Consider the following 27,874-nt stretch of genomic DNA (forward strand, 5'->3'; position numbering starts at 1 on the left):
TTGTGATGTTTTTCAAATAAAGCATGATGAGAATAAATCTGAGCCACTACTTTTAAAAGTTACCAAATTGATAAAGCAATAATGCTGGAATCTAAATACTGCCCCTCCTGTTGAGCAGCACAATCGTCTCCCACAAACAAGTCTGATGGCTTTTTGATTTTCTTCCTAACGGCCCTGCCTTTGACACCCACCTTCACAGACCCTCCACCCACCCAGGTTTTCATCCGAGGGCCAATGGCTACCTTCCTTCCACTGTCCACCGGCACAATGGGCTTTAATGGCCCTTGGCATGTGACTCAATGGGGACAGGAGACTGACCCAGCCCCTCCCCAACAACAGGGACATACAAGCGCATACACAAAACCCAGCGGTAGAGGTACATGCAAGCTCTCGCTGTCTTTGCCCCTACCCCCAACACACACACACACACACACACACACACACACACTTTCTGTGTGTAGTCGTTTGTGTCCTGAAGGTAAAACAAGGTCAAACAGGATCACCAAGAAACAGACAGAAATTCAGCTTGAGCTAGAGGGGTAGCACCAAATGCATCACCCTGCAAGGTGTGATGGCACTGTTCATCGAAGAGGAAATGCATTTCAGTTTGTCTTGCTAGATGTCTTTCTATAGACAATTTACAGTGTTTCTCTTATTTTGCAGGTGTACTTTTGGGAATTTGTTTAAATCCTGGTCTGAACTGGTTTCACCAAAAAAAAAAAAAAAAATGTGGCCAGGGTTTGCACCACTGCTTGAAGTTGTTGCTGTGTGGTTTGGCCACATGGAGGGCATGACCTTTCATGAGCACAGTTGCCAACATCATTTCCAGTGCTTTTCAGATATGCTTCCTTTATATATATCACAAATATAACCATTTATTTTGTTCCCTTCTCTTTGTTTTTCTTGCAATTAGCTCATGCTGATTTTCCAACTTGATTTTTACTTAATTCAGATTTAATGAAATTCTTATTACTGAATACATGCCATGACAAACACAAAAAGAAGTCATTTTCAGATGTGGTAAAAAGTTTTATTTCCAATCCTTGGTCTGCATGTACAAATATCTATAAAAAGTGAACACTTTCACTTTGTATGTACATTTTGCAGCACAAGGTTAGCTTGGGGCCAACAAGAGGGTGGAGAGGAAAGGGGTTGATACAGAATGGTCAAATTAACCACCTACACATCTGCCAGTAAATGTCAGTATGTCTCTCAAATTTCATTCAAGTGCGAGGAAGTCAATCCTCCTCCAGCAACAGGATGCATACATACGGGAGGCAGAATAATTGATCAAAGCATCGCCATGATTCAAACACAGTACAGTCAAACCATGCAACAGACATCATCAAGTACTGTACTTCAATTCATATACTTCATATATATTTATACTCTATAGTCTTAAAATCTTTATGTGCAGCTTATATGACAAGAAATAAAATGAGCAACACCAATGGTAACATTTTCAATGCTAATCCTTGTGTTGTGTTAAGGAGTTTGTTTTCTTCACAGAGGTAATCACAGGGATCTGATCAATTAAATAGTTCTTGGGTATCTGTTAGGAATGTGGTTTAGCTCCTAGCTATGCATGACAAAAAAAGAGAGGGCAACTGTTTCCCAGCTTATGTATGTGTATTCATGTGTCTGTGTTGTACATATGTCTGCTTTTTTTTGTGTGACATTCTTTGGAAGTAGCTGCAGAAATGAAGGAAAATAACAAGAGTGGAGGAGAAAATCTTAACTTAGAGTGTAACATTTAATCAGGACAAAACACCTAGAGGGACAAAATTAGCAGGACTCTTAAAGACAGTAATGCTCCAAAACTGTGAAAGAAATAAATTAACAAGGAACATACACGTGTAGTATTAAAAGCCGCACTCAGGGCAGAATTAGTTAAAGAAGAAAACAATCATTTTTTCATCACTTTGTCCTCTGCCGGGGTCCTCCATTTCTATGCATGCAGTGTGAGACAGAGTGGTTTCTTCAAGAGAAATGGCTTGTGTGTGTGTGTGCGTGTGTACGTATGTGTGTGTAAAGTGTTCAGCATTCACTTTTGGTTCCCCTGATAAGGTATGGTTGAGTCATCAAACAAAGGGTTCTTCACTTCCATTTCCCCAGTCTGTCAAGGAGGGAAGAAAATTAGATTTTTAGTGATAAAACAAACTTCAGAAATTATTAGTGTTGTGCAGATTTGCATGTGTGTGTTTCTACCTACCGGTGCAAGTCCTGGGCACTCGTATACTGTAAAGTCTCCTCCCACTTCTTCCTCATCTGAAGTGACCTCGGTATCAACGACTTTTTGTTCAGGCTTGTGACTGAGAAGAAGAGGAAAAAAGATGCAAATGCAGGCAGAGAGGTAACAAGGTCAGAGGATGTGGTTGAGAATTTAAGGTCTAAATACAGAAATGACAGGAGTAAACAAGAGGGATTGGGAGGGAGTGTCAGAAAGTGAAGAAACAGAAAAAGAAATCTTACTTTCCCATCGAGAGCATCTGCTGTTTTTGATGTTGATAGTGATACATCTGAGCACTTTGGGCCAGAGTCTTATCTCCCATCTGTGGGCGAAACACACAAAGGAAGTGTGGGTGGCACATTTAAAAACTGAATCTTCGGCGCATGCTGCATACATACATCTTGTGGTTTTTGCAGAGGAGAAGTGAGAATTGAAACAATGCAAGCTCTAACATTTACGTTTAGGTGTCAAAAGAGCTGTGGGCTTACCGAGCTGCCATTAGGTGTTGCAGCAGACGCGCCCGTCCCTCCATAAGCAGGGTAGTCCACCTTCTGAGCTAGATGCGATTCTTTCTGCAACCTGTGGGGGGCATCATGAATCTGAGTCTCCTGCAATACTGACAGTTGTTTCCTGCTTCTGTATTGCACAACTTGCCTCAGTTTTCAGCACAAGGTTTCACTGTGTAAAACTGGCTTGCTAAATTCTTGCTAAAAGTCCTTCTTAGTCTCCATCTTTTTTAATATTGACTTGTGCATATGTTGCACATTTTCTTCTCTTTACTACCTCTATAATCTTGAGAGACATGCCTATTCTGTTTTAATTGGAATTAGTTACTGTTAGCCTCATTTGATAATGACCATTTTAATCAAATCAATTAAAATTCAGTGATGAATATATGCAATGTTGTGATTTTCAGATAAACTTTATGTGTAATGCAGTATGTCAACTGATAAAGATGTTTTCATTTTGTGTGCTATGTGACATTTTGGGGGCAAAATTGGGAGTATAACAAACGGAAACTGTGTTGGGAAAATTCAAACTTGTGCATGAATTAAAAAAATGTGTATACTATTGGAATGGTCCTCTCTGTATTCTTTATTTATTTGATTTGTTTTAACAGGAAAGAAAACTGTGATCAAAGTTTAGTTGCTTGCAACACTTCTTTAGTATTAATAACTGTCTGTTATAGTTTAGATGGATCATTTTTAACTGTCTTGTCAGTCTTTTTATTGCATTTCTTTTGTTATGAAGTGAATTCCATAATAATAGTGTACTTTATTCTACAGCAAAAAGACAAAATTTGATCACTTTATGTGTTCAGGCTTACTTGATGAAACAGACAGTTGCCAGGATCACTGCCACAGCGCCCACCACGACACACACTGAGATGATAACTGCAAGTTGAATCAAAAGAAAGAAGGAACAGAGCATGATAAGGATTAAATAATGAGTTATTCAGAGGGAATCGGATGACTAAACTGCTGAGACATTTATTATGGGTGCTAAATATAATTATATATGTGCTCATTTGCTCTTTATGAACTGTCATAGTCATCCTGGGTAAAATTATGCAATATATTATTATGCAATAATATGCAACATAAAACCAATAAACACAAAAATAATCAACTGTTCCTTTGCAATATATAGAGAACAAAAGAGATAACAAGTGAGGTTCACAAAAACATTTCATTGGATCAAATTTGTATCCATTATCTGTTTCCACCCATATCATGTACCAGCACCCTATGTCTGTCACTTTCTGGGTGCAGTGAAGCTATTTAAGACTGCTGCGGGCATCTGATCCCCTACCATTTTACTGTCATATTATGCTGAGGACATCAAATCATACTCACTGATAATAATGCTGTCATTCTTGTGCGCTGGCACAACTATAGGACCATCTCGGCCCTGAAGTCCCGTGGCCCTGGGCTGGGGGGTCGGTGTGTTAAGAAGAGCAGAAACTGCAGGGCGGGGGGCTGTAGTGGTGGCATGCGGGGTTTTCAGTTTGTGTTTGGAGGCATCTGTCTTGCCTTTTTTAACATCTATCTGGGAGGCGATGGCAGCTGCAGAGAACGAATCAGACACAAATAGCGACAGAGTCATAATCAACGGCTACCATGAGGAGAAAAACACAATATTGGATGCAGGTGTTTGTCAATTAGAGCGCACGTCAGTAGATAATTCAAACCCTCTTTTACAAAAAAATAGGTTTCTATACTAGAGGGAAAAACACACACAAGTGATATGCTTGTTACTGATATGGTAGTATGTCTGTCTTGAGATTGCTCTCAAGGTTCATACCAGGATGTTTGGATTGCTTCTGTGGGTGTTTGATCTCCGCCACTTCCTGTTTTTCGATGTATGAGTGAAGATAATCGATCTCTTCATCCAAGTCAGGGTAGAATGTATTTTTGCCTAAAGGACACACAAGATTAAAAGATGGTTAAGTTTACTGTTACGCAAATCAATCTGGCTCTCAAGTTCTTAAGTATAAGCACATAAAACACGGCAGAAACAAATACTGAAGGCTTTGTGCAATTAACAAAGCACCTTAAATCATAGACACAACACAGAAATCAGTCAGTAAGCACTTACAGTAACTTCATATACATTTGGTTGTACCTGTTAAATCACAAACACAGTTACCAGGGCAACAGGCCTCTGACTAAGGTAGCCGTTTGACCTACCTACCTACCAAATATGCATAGCCACAATCTAAATCTGAATCCTCAAACAGAGGGCAAAGCATTCATTCTCTTCACATCACTCATGTCTTATGAGTTTAGGTTTTCCTATAACAGGAACATACTTTTAAGCATTGTCATTTCTGTATTTAGCTAATGTGTGACTACTGTGATTAAGACAGAGAGATGCATATGGTTTAGTTGGCACGTGTACATAACCGCTCCCAACTGTTACATGTGTTTTTCAGAGTCTTGCTTCTGAAGTGACAGACAGGGAGTGTGCCTATACGTGTTGTTTGTTTGGAGACTGGTAAAAAAAAAGAGACAATACGAAACTGCTTTTTAACAGCCCTTTAGGCCAGACAGTTAGCCACATTCCTGCAGTACAGCTGAGGTCTCCAGGGCGACGACAAGGGCTGATACTGTGTGTGTGGCCGGGGGAGGAAACCTAGCGGGGGGGGTGGCACGCAAAAGCAATCAGCCAAACCTTTGCCTCACTAGGTTTCAGTTTTCAAATTGTCAAAGTTATTTGTGCTCAAAACTGGCAGCAAATCATGAAAAAAGTAGTTGAGAACACAAAATGCGGAAAAACGTGCTTCACATAAAAAGCAAATTTATTAGATCATGCCATTATCCGTTCAGCATCCTTGGCTAACACAAGTGCAGCTGCTTTATATGACATTGACATTAAAACCAGTGTGACAAAATAAGTGACCATTGCCAATGAATGTATCTAAACAAATTGTGCAATTACACATTATTACAACCATCTACATCAGATTAATGATTACAGTGTCACTTTCTCTCCAGAAGGCCGGCCATCTGGCTGTGCTAATGTGTATGATATGACATGCCAGCACTTTCACTGCCTGCTTTGTTTTTTTCTTACCCCCCTCCACTAATGGCCATTTAGTGCACTCCATAGCAGGTGTCTGTGGAGGCGGGATGCACCATCTGTACTTTGCAGGTGGCTGAGAGCTCCAACAGTGCCCTGCTTGCTCGCCAGCAGCGTGTGGTAATACAGGATTGAATTTTAGAGGACACATTCAAAAGAGAAGGGAGATTTTTTTTGGTGTTTCTAACGTGTGGATTGATTTAAAATCCGCAGAGAAATGGTTAAAAATAAATGAGCAGAGTATTGATTTCTTTATAGGAAAATCCTGGGGACTCCAACTAAGCCGAAGTTGATAATTCACCCCCCAAGAAAGTGGCGATTGTGTGTATGTGTGTGGTTTGTCACACACTGACTAAGCACGCACACCTCTACTTGTGTAAGAGAGTTTTGTCACTAGCTTGATAATGACCCATAACCTCTTGAGAGGCACCCAGGGGGCAGTTGGGTACTACAAACAAACACTAAACAGCTCAACAGGTATTGAGGGTCACACACATCTGTGCTGTCCTCTTTTCCCACTTAAAACCCATTCACATTTCTTCCTCCCCCCAAACCACATCCATGCACACAGACAGTCCCTTCCTGCCTTGTTCTCATTGTCCAGAAGCTCTAAATCAGGATGATTTTACAGATCTTGTTGATTTATATACCTCTTTTTGGCCTACATTTGTGTAGAAATTGCAAAATATATTGTATAATTATAAATAGTATATCTTAAACACTAGAAAACAACCACAACACAAAGGAAACCTCATCTTTGATGAATCTGAATGCTTTCAGATGAGATTTTGTGTGTTTGTATTACTAAGACTGGGTGTGTTTTGAGATATTTTGCACCAAAACTTGACATAACAGCTATATGAATAATATAGTATATATATATAGTTATATGCTATATAATAATATATAGCATATAACATAATACACCATTACCAAGGTAAAGACAGCTAAGAAAAGGAGATCATTAGCAACATGTAGTGTATCAATTTATGATCATTTTATTGGGCATTAAATCATAAAGCAGGACTATGATTATTTTCATTATTATGTTGTTTATTGAATACATTTACTGTGTCTTCAGTCTATTAAATGTTCTGGGAAAATCAAGAAAGTCTCATATTTGATATGCTGGAAGCTTTACATTACAAATGACTTATGGTTGCTCAATTACAGTGTATAATGTCTTACATATAGTTGGTGGATATTCTGTTAATTGACTGATAATTTTAGCTCTGATAAAAAGACTTAATTGACTCCAAACCACATAACTAAATTTTATATGTCACCATGCTGATTTTTAATAACACAGGAACAAGTTACTGACACTGAGTCCCTCCTTAGTGACAATATCCATATTGATTTATACTAGTGTCCTGCTGCCCTCTAGTGGGCAATATAATATATGGTATGAGGGAGGAAGAGAGGGACAGACTGTCATGTGTCAGAAAACCAGAAGTCTATTGAAGGCTTCCTTCTGATCAGCCAGCATAAAGTACAAAGAGTCCTGCAAGGTTTACATCTGTCTCATTTATGTGCTCTTCTCAGTGTTTTGAGGAAAGGTCTACAAGACGGTTAAGTTAAAAGGAAAGGAACCAAAAAGGTCACTGTTAAAGCAGAGACTCGTATCTGTTTTATTAGTTAGCCTGTTTTCAAATAAGGGAGTGGAACACAGTTAATAAGTAATTTTTCTTATAAAATCTAAAGTTGGTAAGGTGGTGTACCTTATAATTTTGGCTGTGAGTCACCTTCCCGCCTGCTATAAAAAGTTAGCCACAACTGACTGCAGAGCTTCGAGTCAATACAGGAAATCTATGTCCTCACCTTCAATAAACAGTCCCACCTGTCTTTCATCCATGGTTTTTCATCCAATGAAAAAAACGCAATAAAAGCCTACCTAAAAAGTCTAAAAGCCAGCAAAAAACATTAAGATTCTTTTACTCTTTCCTGGCTGTTAGAAAATGGATTAGTGGTCAATGTCTTATAGCGTCTTCGGCTTACAAACACACAATAAGTCCAGTGTAAGTCAAGAGGCAATGATGAAAATATACAAATATGTATTTTAATATTTATTATTTAAAGTACCCCGAGAAAGCAGAATATTTAAGAGAAAAATAAGTATACCTAAGCAAAGCAATAGTATACTTGAAATCTTTAAAGGATATTTAACTAAATATATATTGTATAATTAATTTAATTTCACAAAAGAAGGGTTAAGGTCAGGATTAACCCACAAAAATAGAAAATTATAGAAATATTTTATCTCATTAGAAATGTGAGGTCACAAACATTCAGCTATATTAGTTACTCATGTTAAGGAAAAAAATGCAACCATAATAGTCCTTGCCTCTACATGACTATATCATCAGGTCTAAACTAGGGTTGCACGATATTATCGGCACGTCATCGGTATTGGCCGATATAAGCTCTAAAATGAAATATTGGCATCGGCCGAAATGAACATTTTCTGCCGATTATGAGGGCCGATTTGTTGCCTTCTCCTCCGCCGCACCTGACGATCCTGGTGCTTCCTCCACAGGCTCCACTTCACTCAGCTTTTTTTCCCTTCTTTTTGGTTTATAACGGCGGTTGGCAACCAGCGTATTAGGTGCATTACCACCACCTTCTGCTCCGGAGTGTGGACCAGAGATTAAATCCTACACATTCCTCAATCCTGTCTGTCTAATAAACTCAAAGAAAACTCAAGTGCTCCACCCACTTGGCAGGTTCATTAAAGTTTTAATACTGAGCTCCTGAACTCCAGTCTTCCTAAGTTCTTCCTTCATATATTGTCTTTCTTGATCATACTTAGTACAATCTATGATTGCATGTGTAATAGTCTCAGCCAGCTGGAAAAAAATATGTGCATATATCGGTATTGGCATCGGCAATCAGTTACATTGAGTTGGAAATATCAGCATATCGGATGATTAAGCACATTTACATCACATTAAACACAATGTGTGATTGTTTACAACTGTAAAAAGTCTGCAAAAATGCTATGTTGAAGTTATATGACTGTGTTAGTTGTACAGGGTGGAACAGTGGTAGACATTGCAAGATTGACATCAACAACCATATATCATTATATAGGCTAAAAATTCATTCTATCACTGAAAGGCTGCAAACTCTTATTTCATTGTTAGTAAACTCAAACTGTAGTTTGACTCTCCATCAGCTTCTTGACCTATCATGTTGCCAAAGTAAACTGCTGCAGGATATGTGATCATGTACAGGTTAGGCCTCTCCAGCAGCTGTTGGGGTGTCTCTGTTTTTTTAGTTTGTTTGCTGCTCTATTGTATATCACGTCATGTAAAAATATATAAACATGCATAAAGGAGGGGGGACAGACAGAATCTGATATTTAGTTATATGTGTAGATGTAAGCGAGAGAGAGAGAGAGCTACAGGAAGACAGAAAGAGACAGACTGTAAAATACCTAGCTACAACGAGACAGCCCTGCCTTTAGTACATACTGTAACTGTACACCATTTAACTACATACAAAGAATACACACCGTTCACACTCTGTGCAGGGGGCATAGCTTCGAGGCATGGTGTGTTTACTAATGGGAGTGCACGCCTCTATGTCAAATACAAGCAGGTCCTACTTACAATAAAAATTGCTGCCTGCCTCACTTGTTCATCTGCTGTGCACTCCAATCCTCTCTGGACTGAGTGTGTGAAATTTAAGACTCCATACTAAGTGACTTCCAGTGAATACAACAGCAGAATAACCTGCTGCAATATTATGATATCAACAAGTTCAAGGCCACAGACGTACAGTATGATAATGTATGACAGAGAAGCGCTGATAGGATCATTATCAGTGCAAGACATTAAAGAGGGGAGTGTGATTTAGAGGAATCAGTTTTATATTACAGTCAAAGATGCAGCATGACTGTAGTGACTGGAATGGGAAGATTATCCCACCTGAGGTGAGGATAAGAACCATGTCATCACAGGAGAGAAAGGGCTAAGCACTAGTGCTGATCCAGAATAAACACTTTCTTTTTAGTAGAGTAATACTGTAGTCACACAGTATCTTTGATAATTGATTGGTTGATTTAATTGAAAAATAAATGATAAAGCCAATATTTCTGTCCCACTGCTGATAAATGCACTCATAGATGGAGAGGTTTTTAAAGACCAAAACATATTTGTGAATATTATTGTGGTGCCACAGATATGACTGATTTTAACAATGTTTAAGTCTGCAATGTATGACTACTTGACTATTAAAACATGTCTCATGTATAAAAAATGTTATGATCAACCATGACCCTTTAGTTGATAGCCTTACTAAGCAGCCAGCAGGGTCAGTGTAGAGGCCAAGCTATGGTCAGGTAGTAGGGAGTAAAGCAGCCTGATAGTAGTGGCTATAGTAGCCTCACAAACCACTTCCAGACTTTTGAATTTAATGTGACTATCTGCAGGCAACCAGAGAAGGCAACACAGGAGGGAAATGACAAGAGAGAAAATGGGGTGGTTTAAGATCAACACGACCGCACTTCACTCTCCATTATTCTCAGGACACTGTTGCATCCTGCTGTTCTCATACATATGTTGTCTCTGAGAAATCTGGGCTGAATTGTGCTAATTCTCTCAAAACATATAACTTTAAAAAAGTGCTTTATAATATTAATGTAATTTTTCTATATAACACAGAAAAGCAACTGCACTGCAGAACCAGTAAGACTGAAGTTAGAAATTTAATTAGAAGAACAAATGGGTACATTTTGTGAAGCAAACTGTGCTTGCTGACAAAGCGAAGGTTTAGTCATGAGCTTGAGTGTGTGTGTGTGAGACAGATAGAGACAGAGGAAACAAAGAGACGGTGAGAGAGAGAAAATGAACCGACACATATTGGGGATGTGTCATGTATTACAATTTCAGTTTTGAAAGATGTCTATTGTTCATGCTTCAGCAAGGACACAAAAATCTCAGATAATCAGTTAAGTCGTGAAAGCGCAGCCGTCATATTTCCTCTGAGGTGGAAACAGAGTGACTACTGAGGTGTAACTTGGTGTCAGTAATGCTGTCAAACTACTAAGGCAGCATCTGGACTGCAGCTCTTGATTCGATGCATCAAGAGACGTCCGCTGCCCCTGAGACACTGAAGTAATTTTATCAGTTCATTTCAACATTTTGTGTGGGTTATTGTATAAATATTTATGTGAGCGTGTCAGTGTGAAAAAAAGAGACAGAGTCAGAGTCTCCCATGCGGATCAATGTGTTCTGTGGTCTCCCGGGGGTTTATGTAACCACTTTAGGGAGATTAGCCAAGGTCTATGATGTACGGGATTCGCAACACCACAAAAACACACTCGCACAAAGCATCACATACTTAAAGTTATAGTCTCCATATGAAAAATGCAGAGACACAAAAAAACAATTAAAGACATTATTCTACATGTAAATAGTAATAACTGATTAGGCCTTATCATCTTATAAATGCACTGAAAAAAAAAAACCTCACTCCTTTTACATGATGTGACCTTTCTCTCCAATACATCCTCAAACTCATCTCTCTCCTATGTTTTCTTCTCTGTGTGGTGCTGCCGCAGACCCATCTAAATTATTAATTCTGCAGAGAACACACACATGTCCACAAAAAGACATAAATACACACTTCCCCACACACACACACACTTCCACATACACACATTCATGCAGAGGCAAGCCAGCGCACTCGAAGATACACAAGACTTTCTCCGTTTCTCTCTCCAATTTGTGCAGCACCGTCTCGAAACGTGTCATGTGTGCCAGCGAGTGCCATGAAAATCAGAAAAATACGATTTATTTTTTCGCGGCTTGGCTTTTTCATTAAATGACATTAGATTCAGTGATGGAGATGAAGGGCGAGAGAGAGAGAGAGAGAGAGAGAGAGAGAGAGAGAGAGAGAGAGAGAGAGATGCATGTCATCTAAGTGATTAAAGCTGCCAGAGTGTGGGGGCGGTGCATGTGTGCGTGTATGTTGCAGACACAGCAGGAGAGGATTAAAAAAAAAAACAAAAAAAAAAACAACAGAGGGTCAGACTGCATCGTAGTTGTCAGCGATATGGAGGAGAGAAGCAGGGACAGCAAGGACCACGACAAGGATGTAAAGAGAGAAGAGAGCTGGATGAGAAAAAGAGAGAAATGGAGGAGATAAGGTTGAGGGAATAAAGAGATCACGCTAAGATTGATAGGGAAGGAGAAGGAAAGCACAGAATCAATAGGCAATTGAGAGAAAGAGGTGGAGTGGAAGAGAGATGTGGGCAACAAGATACAGAGCTGAAGAGAAAAGAGGCAATGACAAAGAACTAATGCGGAGTGAAAACGTAAAGCAAAACAGAGAAAGAATATGAGTCAGACAGTACATTTACATACACTTGAATAATTTGATTATAACCAAAGTGAAGCAATTGTTGTAACTGTCATTTAAACCTTGAGCAGGTTATCTAACTGGAACTGAGCGTATAATAAGAATAATCATAGCAGTGGAAATAATTTCAGGATGTTACTGTTCTCTCCCTGAAAAAGTCTGATATGTTGCATTTTATGAATATATAAGAAAGCTTTTAATGATCCAGACTAAAGCAAAGGCGCTCTCCTGCAAAGAAGTCAATCCATTCTCCCTCTTTTGTGTTGCAATTAGATGTTAGCCTGCAGGGTACCAGACATCCTTCCAGTCATACAAATTTGCACTAACGAAGCTCTTACCTTAATCTGGTTTATTCACAGTAATCAACTTATTTGCTTACATGTGAGCGCATTGGATGAGTTAGTGCGTCGGTGTGAGTGAAAAAAGATGGGTGGGGATGGGTGTCTTCTCTGTCTTCTTGTCTTTCTGTACTGAATGAATGAGTGGTTTTATTTTCGTGTCTAATCATTTATATGACACATCCCTTGTGGCGATATTCAGACACAGGGATTTTAGGATAGATTTGACATATCATAAGTTATTTTTCTCTCCTCCTATTCTGTGCTTTAGAAATATATTCAGAAAATGCAAAGACATTGTTAAAAGGGCATTTAATCAAAGCTCCACCCTCAATTCTTATCAAATCTAAATTATGATTTAAAGGACAGTAGTGAAATAAATGAATTTTGGTTTCAACCTCATTCAGTTCACAATATTCACAAATACTCTTAATTTCGTCTACCTCTCTGTATCTTCCACTTTCAATATGTAGTAGGCAATATACCACATCTCATCTGTGCACAGATGATCTCATACTTAAATTGATTCTCACATTTATAATCTTTCTTAAATAAACAGTGAGTTCTCAATTTGGGTTTTGCCAGATTTCTTCTGCCCATTTATATAAACATTTAAGCATGACTTGGTATATGAACTCCTCCATCTCTTAGAATTCACTTTCCTCAAATCCACATCCTTGTAATAAACTAAATATTTCAGCTGTCCATTCACCTCCTAGGGCCGCAACTAACAATTATTTTCATCAATCTGTTGATTGTTTTGAATGATTAATCGATAAGTCGGTCTATAAAATGTCAGAAAATGGTGAAAAATGTCGATCACTGTTTCCCAAAGCTCAAGATGCAACTTCATATGTTTTGTTTTGTCCTTAATATCAGTCCACAACCCAAAGATATTCAGTTTACTGTCATAGAAGATTTGAAATACCAGAAAAAAATCACCTTTGAAAAGCTGTAACCAGAGAATTCTGGCATTCTTTTCTTAAAAATGGACTCAAAATGATAATCAAAATAGTTTGTCAATAGACTAATCAATTAATTGACTAATTGTTGTAGCTCTATCACCTCCAATAGAAAAATGTGCATGTGACATTGTCTTTTTCTTCATACCATGCTGATGGTGCCTCTTCCTCACTACACAGCGTCCTTCCTCGTTCTCTTCCAATGGGGAGAGGCAGGGGCCACAGTGGGAGGAGCCAGGCTTGCAGAAGTGGCGTCCCTCTTTGGCACAGTCTATATGGAGAGGGCACTTACTGCCAGCTGAGTGAAAGAGAGTGACAAGAGTTTCATTAGTATCCAAACCATACTGTTGTGATGCAGAAATGATTGTGCCAGTTAAATTACCGTCTTCGTTTAGAGTCAAGTACTATAAAAATGTTCCCAAAAAAGAAATGCTTTGACTTTAAAACCGACTCACTCATTAGTGGATGTGGAAGCTCTCAGCTCCACTCAGAAATACAACATCTGCCCTATTACAGAGCGTCTGCTGATGTAAGAGTTACATCACAGCTTGACCAAATTATTTTTGAAATAGTTCTTAACCTCTTTCAAGGTTTCCATTTGGGTGAGGTTTGCCAAATAGGACAGATATATTTGACTGCAAAAAAAGGTACATTTTGTATCATTTTCTGCATTTCGCAATGTGGTGTGCCCCACCTGCTTGGCAATGCAATCAGTTTAGATAATCACTTGACCTGATTACTGCCAGTTTGAAAGCTGAGCTCAAACACTGTAGACACATACACACACACACACACAGCTTGAGAGACACACAGAGGGAGAAGTGGGTTACAGAACCACAGCAGGTGTGTTTGGTAGCAGAGGGCAGGTGGAGCACTGGGACGCTATCAGAGCGGATAATGAGCCCAGCAGTGCTGCACAGTGGGGCAGCTAAAGGTGAACAGCACAGCAGGCGCTGATACTGGCATAACAGACAGGAGGTGATTTAAGTTGGGAGAGAGAGTGGATGAATCCAGGTTGTGGTATAAAGGGTCTCAAAGGTCAGGGTTGTTCATGTCTCTTGGTGAGAGATCGGTGTTGTGAAAACTCCCTTTGTGAAAAAATATGAGGAGAGATCAGACGGTTTGAGTTTGGTGGGTCGTGCATTTGCAGCAGATTTATGGGATAAATTATTTAAGGATTTAAGAGTGTTAATACTTTAAGTGTTTAAATGATCTACAGAACTGGTCAAACAGGCCGACTGTATTAAACTGTGATAAAACAATAAATCAGACCTCATTTAGTTACTATGTTTTTTCTGTTTGGTAACACAGTCCAGTCCTTTCTCCTTCCGTAACCTAATTATTTTTTTAATCTCTACATAAGAGAGAATTACACATCACAGGAGATCACTGTAAGAGAATGACCTCCATGGCAACAAGGCCTGCAATATCAGGAAAGATGTGTTGTTGAAGGAGCAGATGTGCAGAAACGGAGTGCTGGTGAGATGAAGAGCAGATAGAAGAGGGGAAGAGGACTGGTGCTTGCCTTTTGTACCTGTGTACACATATATACATACATAGTGTGTTACTATCCATCCACCCATTTTCCCCCACTTATATTTTTATCAAAAAATTCCTGTAAACCAAAACAAGAAAAAAAAAAAGAGACTGGAGTGAACAGTTCAATTTATTTGTAAGGTCACCTTAAATAAGAATAAACCACATTGAATGATTTAATCTGTGTTAATCTATTAATTTTGAATTTTCATAACTTTGCACTTGTATGGATTAATTACATATTTATGACCATATTTGAAATATATTGCCACTTTCCACATACTCTAATATAGAGCTGCAACAATTAGTCCGTTAATTGATTAGTCAATTGACAGGAAATTGGCAACTATTTTGATAATCATATAATCGTTTCTGTCATTTTTCTAGCGAAAAGGTCAAATATTCTCTGCTTTCAGCTTCTCCAATGTGAGGATGTGCTGCTTTTCTTTATCATATGTGATAGTAAACTAAAAATCTTTAAGTTTTGGACTGTTGGTCAATCAAAACAAGACATCATCGCAGGTTCTGAGAAATTGTGAAAATTCTGCCATTTTTTCACAATTTTTAAACATTTTAAAGACAAATGGATTATTCAATCAATCGAGAAAGCAATCAGCAGATTAATCAATGGTGAAAACAACCATTAGTTGCAGCCCTACTCTACTACTGCTGCTTTGTTGTACTTGTTATTTGGCATGATAAATTTAAGTCTTTTGACTAAATGTTGAAATGTTTTGTGGACTGTTCTTTGGCCTGGGCTTTAAGGAAAAATGTATAAATTCAGATTTAGGTAATAGGGTCTAAATTTTTAAGGTAAATACAGCTTCTCTGAATTTCTGTCAAACCTTCCCTGCCTGAAACACTAAAACTACAGTTGAACATTACTGGAAGCTCACTAAACTAAGAAAGAGATGCTAATGTAAATCTCAAACTTTCAACAACATTACAGGAGTGTAAACAACAACAGATAGCAAATCAAATACTAACACATAAACATTATACATACAGCGTACACAAACACACAAGGATATAGGCATGTCTACACCGTAGGTACACACACACACGTGTCCACATCTCCTGTTATTGATTGGATTGATGCCTCAGGGAGTCAGTGGCAGAGTGACACGTGTAATCTGAGATGCTTTGTTTTTCTTTCAGTTTGGGTAAAACATACAGGCAGAGAAACAAATAGAAACAGAAACAGACAGGCCCAGGAGGAAGGAGAGAGAGTTTGGTGAGGTTGGTGATGGGAAAACATGAGCCCCTCTAATTTTTGAGAGTGCAAATGACGTATTTACAAGTAGAACAGCAAGTGTTTTACTTAATGCCATGAATCACATGGCCACAAAACTAACATGCAGGTAGACAACTCCCTTTGATTGTTCTCACGCTCTGTCTTTTTTCTGTTCCCACGGCCTAGCAACGACTCCGTCACCTTTAAGTTTAATTGCTGCTTCAACTGCCGCGTTGCCAAGTTATTCCACAGCACTGTGAGTGTAACGTGCTAATGTTCCGAGCCCCCTCATTCCTGATAAAGTCCAAGATTATTCTCTCTCTGTCGATTATTTTCTCTCCTCTCCCTCCCTCAGTTGTCGTGGCACCTATTTTTACCCGCCATGTGCTTTCCTTGTCTTTACCCAGCAGATATCAAACCCTTGTTTAATCTTGTCACATGTTCTTATTGATTTCCCTCAACCCCATACAGAAAAAAAGTGTCACTAGAAATAGATTGTTCTGTCCTTGTGGGAGTGTGTGCACTTCGTGATTGTCCGACACTGAGTGAGCGGAGAGTGGAATAGACTCTTGGGCACTTGTCGGTGTGCATGTGCATGATGTAAGACTATACAAGACTTCATGCAGAGAACACTGACCTGCTAGTTTTGATTATTGCTCCCATGCACACAGATATATGCAGACTCTGCTTTGTTCTAATACTGCCGCAGTAGATTGGGACAGGATAAGTCCCAGATAGAGAGGGAAAAATCTGTTTGTTCATCAGTTCAAGCACTAGATCAGTCTAAAAGATTTTATTAACTATAAAGAAGCCTTTGCTTTTGTTTGTTTTACTGGTTTTATTTTGATTTTGTGTTGAATAGTGCATGGCTGTGATTGATTGCAAAAATACTTGGCGTAAGCAAGCAATGACATCAGTGAATCATCTCGGTCAGGGGAAGCACAAGAGCCCATAATCAAGGCTTCCACTAACAACTCCATACCAAGCCAAGGCCTGACACATGACCGTGCTAGTATCTTCTAAAATATGCTGCCATGTCCCCTTCACTCCTTTCATTAGCTGCCTCTCCCCATCTTTGATCTGGTAACTGTCTGAAGATCAAGTGCTGTTTAGGCCCAGATCAGGTGGAGAAGACTACACTCAGGTCACAGATCAAACAGCCCATTCCTATCTCAAAGTTCTTGACCTTACTTCATTGTGAGAATTAGCCAATTTAAAATTTAGATTTGTCAAATATCTGCTTGAGTGTTTGGATGTGTGCACATTATTAGGGTAGGGAATCACACATACTTATTGGTGATACATCACATGACTAAATAGGAGAAACTACCTTGAACATGTAGTTTTGAGCCATGCTGATGGCGTGGCTCTAGGGATGGCAATGCCGGTCAGTCCGACGCTTTGATCCACTTTGATACCCAGAGGATGAATCTTAATGCTTTTGGTGATCGTCTCACTTTTCACCTGGTGCCATTATCAGGTCAAAATTTTAATTTGCCCAAAACTTTGGTTTATGATGGTCAAAGCTAATGACATTCAAATCAACCTCAGCTGTATTTTGTGTTAAGTGCTGATGAACAACAGTTTGCTATCGTGAGCATGTTGATGTTAGCATTTAGCTGAAAAGCACCACAGTGCAGTACAGCCTCATGGGGCTGCTAGCATGGCTGTAGACTCTTAAGTCTTGTTTAACAAACAGTGTAGACAAACTTTCACATCTATTTTGTCAAGGTACTGAGCCCACAATTTGTAGGGAAACAGAAATCAATCATATATCATTTTCATTCATTGCATTATGAAGCGCTTTCAGTTTTACAGAAATTTATGGACAAATTATTAAAACATACACACAACATTATCTTCACAAGTGCTATTATCTAAATGTCATGTAGCCTGATCAGAACAGCACAACACATTGAGATACTGGTGTAACTCCAGCAATGATGTATTGCTAGAGACTGTATCTCAGTGCATCTCTGAATCATTTACTATATTCTCCAGACCCTATGTCATCATGCACAAAAAAAGACCATTTTAAATTAGCCTTTCATGATACATTAATTAATCACTGGTGTCTAAGAAAAAAGGGGACCATGCATTTAATCCCTGTTATGAATGGGAGAAAGCAAGGTGTAATGCAGTTAGAATCTCAGCATCACCGGTCAGCACTTCATCTGTTATTCATCACATGGAAAGTTAATGTGCTGGAACCTATTGCAGTCACATGAATGCATATAATTATTCTCCTCACACACAAACACCCAGCAGACACAAACACAAACACACACCCAGAAACAAACCTACTGTATGTGTGCTTCATTATGGATGTGTTAGGCAGGGGAACGGTGAGAAAAAGAGGGTGAGGAAAAAGCAAAGCAAGTGTGAAAATCTGGGCAGAGCTGTTGCCAAATAAATCAAAAACTGCCTTCATTATCTTTCAACAGCAGTTGTCATGAAAATGTTTGCTTATGATTTCATTGTAATAATGTGCTTTTGGTGCACCAGTAGTTGAAAAGGACACACTGACTTAATCATTATCATTTCACCAAACTCACCAACTCACACTTATATAACTTGGCACTTTTTCTAAACACAGATGAGCCAATAAAGATGTTCATCATAATAATCATATGACAAAAAAGCTCAAATCTATTTAGCGGCATAACAAAGCCACCACAGTGACATAATGTCAAGTCACCATAGGAGGTGGCCTTGCATCAACATTCCTCCCACACAGTGCTGTCGCACACTAGAGAGCTCAATCAAGGAGACAGGAAGAGAAATACAAAACAAGAGACAGACAAGGAGATGGAAACAAAAGAAAATGGGGGGGAAAAAAACACACACATTCCTGCAGAACATTGGGTTGTTTGGTATTGGTGAAGATAGCGGAGGTGTAAAAGAACATGTAACTCAGGGACTTTCATCTAAATGGGGGTAGTGTGTTTAGGGTGCAGGAGTGGGGACCGCATGGGGTTCAACAAAAAACCACAGCAGCCGTCTTCAAAAAGTTGAACCAGAATTAACTCTTACCAAAACGCTGCAGTGGCTAATCACATAAGCCGGCAATCAAACCAACGATACCTACAGGGGGAAGACCCTTGTTCACTTGTTGACTTTGTTGTGGGCTTCCCCAACCATTTTAAAAAAGACAAGTGAAAAAAAAAGAGAGAGCAGCCAGCTAGATAGTGAACGAAGAGAGCAAGGGGCGGTAGTGAGAACAAAGCTGTGAATCAGAGAAATAAAACTTTATTTTCTAATTGTTTCACGGCAGTTACGTTCTAAAGCATAAATAAACACGCCTACATCTCCGCACAACCCTGCGGGAAAGTGCTGCATTGCCGGATTCGGTGTGAACGCGGCCTCAAAGTAGTCCTTGGAACGAGTGAAAAATTACTTTTCGAACCATCTGCTGCTGCTGTTGCCAGGCTGTGTGCTCAGCAGCGGCTCTGCCAGGAAGAACCGAGAGGCAAACAGAGGCATTCTCACACAGCCTGGCAAACACCTACACACTCAGACACACACAGGCACGCACACACAAATACGCACAGCAAGCGTGCACACACTTTCATGTCAGCGTTAACTTGTGTTCCTTCAAGCTGTTTTACAGATACAATACAACAAATGATACCAAATCTGTAATTGTGTGTGTGTGTGTGTGTGTGAGAGAGAGAGAGAGAAAGAGAGAGAGGGAGAGGAAGAGGAAGAAGGAAAGGGGGCCAGAGGGGTCGTACATTCCCATTGTGTGCATTTCCTGACCCTCTGATAGCAGTCAGGAAGTGAGCCACTCTAAATCAAGTGGAAACATTTGAGAGCTCTGCTGAGCACTCTTCACTTGACATCCAAACACAGTTTATTTCCACATGGATAAAGTGTGTGTATGTGTTTGTATGTGCTTGTGTGTGGCTTTTGGTGTAACCATGGCAAAAACAAATACCAAACAGCCTGTTTCTGATGCTTAATTTTCATTAGCATCAGCTGGGAGAAGCACTGCTATTCTCTGATGAGTTAGGATTGGATGATATGACGATATACTATATAAACCCTGAGACAATATAAATTTGTCTTTGTCCGAGATTTTGTCATATGATTTTTGTGCCTTGATTACTGTGCCTTGAAGTACTTACTTTACCAAATTAGCCAAAAACAATAAATCTCAATTGGTTTTCCAGAAAATACACAATCTCTCAATATATGTTGACACAAAGTTATATACACAAGAAAATAGAGGATATTAGGGCTGCAACTAACGATTATTTATTCATTATCCATTAATCTATCGATTATTTCCTCGATTCATCAATTAGTTGTTGATATGAAAATGGTAAAAAAATATCCATCACTGTTTCCCAAAGATGATGTCCTCAAATGTCTTCTTTTGTCCACAATCCTAAGATGTTCAGTTTACTACAGAAGACTAAAGAAACCAGAAAATATTCCCATTTGATAAACTGGCACAAGAGTAATTTTACCTTTAATTGTTGGCATTTAATTTAATCGTTAGCAACTAATCAATTAATCGACTACAATTGTCGCAGCTCTAGAGGATATAAAGGATTTTATTCATATTACCCACTACTAGTGTAACTTCAGGAAAAAGACACTCCAACACAACTTACTATTTGGGAAAAAAACAACAATTTACAATCAGGAACATTGTAAATCGCTTTATCTGTCGCTAGAACAGCGACAGTTAAATATTGGCATTGAAAATAACATTTGGCAGTGAAAACAAACCCTGAAATGAAAAAGAAAACATTGGCATTGAAACATTTGTATTGGGAAAAGTTGTATTGGCACTGAATCAACTATTGGCACTGAAAAAAGTTCCACTGAAAAATAAAACATGGACAAAAAGACATGAAGAAAAAATCTGAAGATTGACATTGAAAAACATCATAATGAAAAAAATATCTAAATAAAATAGGATAATAAGATTGTAAGACTGTAATTTCTTTAATGCCCGTATTTTATTTTTCAGTGGAACTTTTTTCAGTGCCAATACTCGTTTCAGTGCCAATACAACTTTTTCTAACAAGTGTTTCAATGCCAAGGTTTCCTTTTTCAGTTCAGGGTTTGTTATCAATGCCAAAATTTAACTGTCACTGTTCTAGCCCCATTAAACCAGTATTAATGAAAGCAAATGATGGGTTAGGCAGAAAGTTGTTAAAAGATAAAATGATTGATATGTATAACACATTGTTAGCATTAAGACAATAAAAATGAACTGAGAAGACAGCAAACAACAATAACAATAATGAACACATTCTGTACTTCTTGGATTAGCATTAATTTCAAGTAACAGACAGAAGAAACGAAAAGAAATGAGACTGCAGTTTGGTCATGATATATGTTTTTTCCCTGGCTTTGTGTAGCCAAGTTTGGCCAGGAAGTAAAACCACTTTGAACAGTGACAAAGGGAAGCAAAGCGCAGGTTTCGAAGTCAACTCCCACATGATTGTCACAGAAAAAACTGCTTCATCAGCCACCTTCATAACTGTCTGAACAACGTAGCGGAAAAAAAGCCTGCCACCTCAACCTAGATTGCTTCAATTCTAAGAAAACTGCATCAGACAACCCTGATCTTAAATTAAATACTGACTCAATGCACGGAAACTGTCTACTTTATCAGTTTCAGGATACTCATCTAATGTAGGTGTTGGTTTCCCACGATGATCTGATGCAGTGGCTCTTACATGTAAAGTTTTTTTGCACACTTGGTGGAAAATGGGGCATGTCTTTGAACCTGTTTAACACGCATTTGCAAACACACACACACAGACACATCAGATTAAGATGGATCAAGGTGATGATAGAGATAATAAAGGTGAAAGGGAAACTAATCAAAAAGGTGTCTCGGTTTCTCATTTTAACTACTCTCGTGGTGCTGTCATGTCTCTTCTGCCTTATCGCTCCCTGCTTCAGTCATTTGTCTTTTCTGTTGCAGTAACTGTCTGTCATGTTGACAATAACGCGTCTAACTCATACACAGGGGATAATTACTGTGTCATTATCATTAGAGTGGAGCGGAGCAGCACACCCCACAGCAAACAGAACAAAGGTTAAAGGGATTTATACAAAGGCAGCATGTAGGTGGCAAATAAAAGCTCCTTGATTCATTCTTTTTTCTTTTTTCTTTTTCGTGGTCATTGTGTTTGTCAGTATTGAAACTACTCTGTGATGCAACAATAACATCTTTGAAAGCTGATGCAATTATTGAGTATTTCTTAAACTGGATTTAATGATGTAAACTACTGCCACAAATGAACTGGGCTACTTTGGTTGATAATTACCTTAAAATAACCCAGTATCATGTTATTAGAAGCACTTGCTGTGGTATCTAAAAGAGACAGATTTGTGGGTATGTGTGTCATAGCTGATAAGTGTGTTTCTGATATTATCGAGGCTTCGTAAGTATTTAAATCAGCTAAACAGGCACTGCCATTCTTGGTAAGGATATGGGTACAGACAATTCTGTCAATTCTGTTTCAATTTTCGCAGTTCCGTTCGTGCAAAACCGCAGACGTAGTATAGCGGCTGCTCATGTGATTTGTCGTTTTTAAATTGCCACCGCCGTTTGAACATTAAAGGTAGTAAAACTGAGGGAGCAACCCTGTACAATCTCAGATGATGTGATTCCTGAAAGAAGCAGCTGAAACGGTGCTGACTCTGGTTTGACCAAATGTCTGTAAGTGCTCTGTAAGTTGATTAATTGTGGTCCTTTCATTTCCTGGAGAGGTCTGGTGGCGAAACAGCAGGCTCTCAAATGAAAAGGTCGGGCAAAGAAAGGAAGAGAGAGAGAGAGAAAGAGCTGGCGAAAGCTGGTAATGTAAAATTCCCTCAAAGACCACACAAGCTACATAAAAGCTCCATTTGAAACCAAGAGTTCTTGTTAGGTTTTTTATTTTTCTAAATTACTTCCTGGAAACAATGAGTTCACACACAATATATCATAAATGAGACAATAAAACGGTAAAAAAAAATTGAAGGCTTGTCATTTCCCTGCATCATTTATATTAATTTGGGCTAGAAATGATGATTCTATGTGTCACTGTCTACAGAAAGTATTGAAGCACATAAGTAACCTCACGTTATATCTCTCTCTCCTTACAGTTCTGGAAAAATTCCCCTTTAAAGCTTTATTCAGTTCACTACCTTGTTCCTCATTCCACTACTTCCGTTTCCTGGTGTCTGTATGTGAATCTACAATTCATTACCTGTTCTTCAGCCCGCAGATATTTTGTGAGTTTCCATCAAAACCTTTTTAGGAGTAGTATTTTTATTGACACGTCTGGACAGAGCACAGTTCAAACTCACTCCAAGAGGTTAAAGAGCAGATTTGCTATTGAGCCCAAGGGGGAACATAAGAATGTCACCTAAACCATACCTTGTCTTTTAATTGCATACAAACATATGCAAGCCTTACTTAATCTCTAATCATATGTGGATACGAATCATTACGTTTGAACCCAGTCATCGACTCGGTAGTCTTTATGTCCCCCTGACAGTGTGCATGTGTCGTTCCACCTGACTGTTGACTGCTCTCAATCCCCACTACAATGCAGATGACTGATCCTGCCGCAGGGTATAAAAGGTGATTGAAAAACACCATCAGGCCAGCGCCTGCGTGTGTCTGTGAGAGAGACACAGCGTGACACAGAAGACATGAATCGTTAATGCTTAAGCCTTGTGTAGGAAAAGGCCGGAGGCAGAGGCTCGCTGAATAATAATCACACCAATTCTATGTGGGTTTGGTGAGTGACAAACCTGGCATTTAAAGGTGGCAGCACAACGATGATCAGAATGAATAAGAATACAGAGAAGTGAGGGTGATGTTTGCACAGTGAATGCTAAAATTAGAGCAGCAATAACATGTGAACAAACTGTTTTATCTGTGAAAAAAAAAAAAAATACTGTTAATTCAATGCACCCCAATGAGCCTGAATTACACAACAAATTCAGCAAGTTTAGGTGATTAATTTTGTATCTCAGCCAGCCAAGCACACTTGACATAGTTTATGTAATCAGTCGGGTTTATGGAGATTTTGGATTAGTTCCATCCCAAGAACCCAATGTTCTGTGAAAGCTTTCTGGCGTATTTACACATGGTGATGTGTCGATGTTTGCTGAATCAACCACCTGATTACTATGCACTTCATGCTGTTGCCACACTCCAGCAAAAATCCTCCTCAAACCTGACTCGCTGCAACACTGGATGTGTTTTTTTTGAGGTTTTGTAGACGCTTCCTGACTCCAATGACATTCTTGAGCAGCCACATTATGCAATGTGCTGTCATCACTCGTCTCACATTGTAGTAAAAAAGGTGTTATTTCGCCTTGTCTTGTTATTTCAACACAACACAAGCAAACAATAGTCCGCATACTGACACAATGTTACATGAAAGCTGCGTTCAAATGTAACAGGTGTCCAAACATGTCAAGCATCACACGAGCAAAACCCTGTGACTGCTGATGACACCAAACATATTATTCTTTTCTGAACATGTAAAACAAGAAAGACACTGGTGGCTACTGCCAGAAAAAATGCTCTTTTTGAGCATTTGAGGGAGCAAGACTTTTCAAATTTTCCCTATGGGGAAAAAACAAGTGCAGAAACTGCGTCATCACCTCTCTATCCTCTTTATTGTGCACAAGCAAAACAAACACACCATTTTAATTTCATGATCAGACTTCAGTGGGTTGGAGTCATCCACTAGACGACTAGACTGTGCGTGGATGGATTTGTGTTTGGGTGGAATAAAAATATATTAAAATCTATAAATTTCACAAATATGTGTCCAGGGAAAGGCAGTAAATGTTCAGTGCGAGGGCGGAGTGTGTGCGTGTGTCCCTCAGATGGAAGATAAAGATTACATATAAGAGTCCAGCTGTCGGTTCTCCCACAGGGTTTCTGTGTTAAAAGCTGAGAGGCAGATTATCTCTCCGGCACACATCAACAGCGACAATCACTGACGCGCACACACACACACACACACACACACATACACATAAAAGTGCACTCATGTATGTATGGAACATTTCCATTTTTAACATCTTTAACAATACAAAGAAGCAAAACTGTTCAAACCAGTTTCCTGTTATCAGATTAACCAGTAACTCTTTTGAGTTACTGGTTAATCTAATCAAATATTAAACAATCAAATCCCATTTTCATTCATGTTTTGTTCATTTAGTTTTTAAGAAAAGTACAAACTATTGCTTGTTTTGCTCCATTTGCAATCATTATAAACCAAATTATTTGGATTTTATTCCTGCTGCTCAGATTAACTAGGCAGTAACTGTTTTTAAAATATCAATAGACTCAGTAGCTTACAGGCATTTGCCATTATTTCTAATACACTAAATAAAGCTTACTGATCTACTCAATCAATCCATCAAAGCAAGATCAGTTCATTAATAATGAAAAATGTCACCCTGTATCACAATATATGACTATTCTTCCTCGTTTTCTACATAGATATACTATCATATGTGACCCAGCCTTTAAAACATGAGTTAGGATAGTGTAACATAAAATAATAATAATAATAATAATAATCTTGAGCTATTTCTAAAGGAGTTACAAGGAAATGCATTGAATAACCAGACAAGGAAGGGAATGTGCATTTTTTCTCACTCACCAGACGTAAAACTAGCTACCTGTTCAACCTGTCCAAAACGGTCATCTGAACTCATGGGACGTCACATATTATCAAACTACTTTATCAGAAACAAAACTGACACCTTAAAGCAACCACCAAAGTAAATAAAACACACTTGTCTCACTAAAACGCTCTATTTGGTGAGTTTTAAATGTTGTATTTTGACACAAAAAAAAGCCGCTGCCTCGCTGGTCGACAGCTGCCACGAGCCTCATCCGTTGAAGATGCCCCGGTAACGTTAACGGTTACTGACAGGACAGACAGTCCCGGGATATTTGAAAATAAGCTTTCGAGGATAATTGGATTGTCTGGTGGCGGCTCTGTGATTGTTATGTGTGTGTGTGTGTGTGTGTGTGTGTGTGTGTGTGTGTGTGTGTGTGTGTGTGTGTGTGTGTGTGTGTGTGTTGTTGTGGAGCTTTTGTTACCTGGGAGGCTAGCAGTGGCGGGGATGACACAGAGCAGGACCGCGGCCAGCAACAGCAGCGAGGCCCGGCGCAGGCGTCCGTTCCGCGGGCTGGAGAGCGACAGCATCCTTGGGGTCTTTCTCGGGGACGGAGAACCGGAGACGGGGAATTTGTTGTCATTCCCCCATCACTTTTGTTTTGATGTTTTTTGTTTTTGTTTTTCTGCGAGCGAGCGAGCTTCAGCGAAAAGTATTCACAGCGACTGGCTGAGCAGGTGACACCAGGGACGTGGACTGTCCACACACTGCGCACTGTAATCCGTGGCAGGGCTAAAGATAGCGGAGCTTCAAGCAGGGGAGGGTGTGTGTGTGTGTGTATGCGTGTGTTTGACATGCTGCCTTCATGGTCTCCTCGTAAACTCATAAATAAAAACACGCAGACTTGTCACATAACAGACAGCAGCGTTGTCGTGTGTTTTCCCACATTATTTTGCTCCTTTAAAAAAAAACATTATTATTATGAAGACAGTCAGAGGTTGGCAATGTCCTGTCAATTAGATTTCATCGGATTTAAACATTAAATATAATAAAATAATAAAATAGTGTTCCCACCGCAAAGAAAAAGACCAAAAGAAAAACAAAAAATTTAATTCAAGGTCCACTTTCAAGAGCTTTCAGCCTTTCAGCTTCATCTCAAGGTCTTCTTCAGCTGTTGGAATTTGCTCAGTTGTCATGGTGATAGCTCAGTTGTCAACTAAGCTTAGATGGAGTAAAAATGAATGCCAGGAAAATAGCCTAGAATGACTCAATATATAATCATGATTAAATATTCATTTTAATTTCAGTTTGTAATGAAGTTTCTATTCTCACACCATGACAAATATGAAACATCAGTGAAACTTTCCACCTGTAAATTTAATATTTTATGTTTACCGTAACCTCCCCCACACAAATGTTGATCCTTACAATGGAGATGTGACTGTTTCCCACAGTACCTGAAGGCAGCAGTTTACAGAGCGATTAGCTGGGAAACGGGCACAACGCATGAGGTACGTGAGACGTGATGACGTGGAAAACCGGTTTAAATGACAATAGTGTGTTTGCAGCAGTCTTGCAGACCTACACGACACCCAGTTTACTACATGATACACCCACTTTACTAGACAACACAACACCCCGACCCCTAACGCTAACCCAGTGGTTCTCAAACTCTTTCATGTCAAGGACCCCTAAACTGACACAAATTAGACCACGGACCCCCATCTGATAAGATTTTTGCTTTTAGATGTTTTATTACAGCAAGTGTATGAAATCCATGACCAAAATAGTCATACATTATGTCATTGTGTTACTTATGGATGGAATTATAGTGAAAATAAACCATTCCCCTATTTGCTGGGGACCCTCTGGAACCCCTTCAAGGACCCCTGAGGGTACCCAGACCCCACTTTGAGAACCACTGCCCTAAACATCTCATGGCTCATGCCTGAAACTAACCAAGTAGGTGTGTCATTAAGTAAAGTGGGTGTGTCGTGTAGATACTGGGAGTTAGCAGATAGACTTG

The 27,874-nt window shown here is 39.2% G+C and overlaps 1 protein-coding gene across 1 annotated transcript; it reads right to left on the reverse strand.

Annotated features, from left to right (window-relative positions):
• Positions 1-1,008: 1,008 nt before the first annotated feature.
• Positions 1,009-26,738, reverse strand: npdc1a (neural proliferation, differentiation and control, 1a). Its single transcript, XM_042395238.1, has 9 exons — positions 26,333-26,738; positions 13,624-13,773; positions 4,535-4,648; positions 4,087-4,296; positions 3,558-3,624; positions 2,719-2,809; positions 2,473-2,552; positions 2,213-2,312; positions 1,009-2,116 (listed from the first exon to the last, which is right to left on the reverse strand). Exons 1-9 carry the CDS (start codon positions 26,436-26,438, stop codon positions 2,045-2,047), a joined length of 990 nt encoding a protein of 329 aa, XP_042251172.1. The 5' UTR covers positions 26,439-26,738; the 3' UTR covers positions 1,009-2,044.
• Positions 26,739-27,874: the final 1,136 nt, after the last annotated feature.

The sequence above is a fragment of the Thunnus maccoyii genome, chromosome 19 (genome assembly GCF_910596095.1).
Source record: "Thunnus maccoyii chromosome 19, fThuMac1.1, whole genome shotgun sequence".
Classification (NCBI taxonomy): Eukaryota; Metazoa; Chordata; class Actinopteri; order Scombriformes; family Scombridae; genus Thunnus; species Thunnus maccoyii.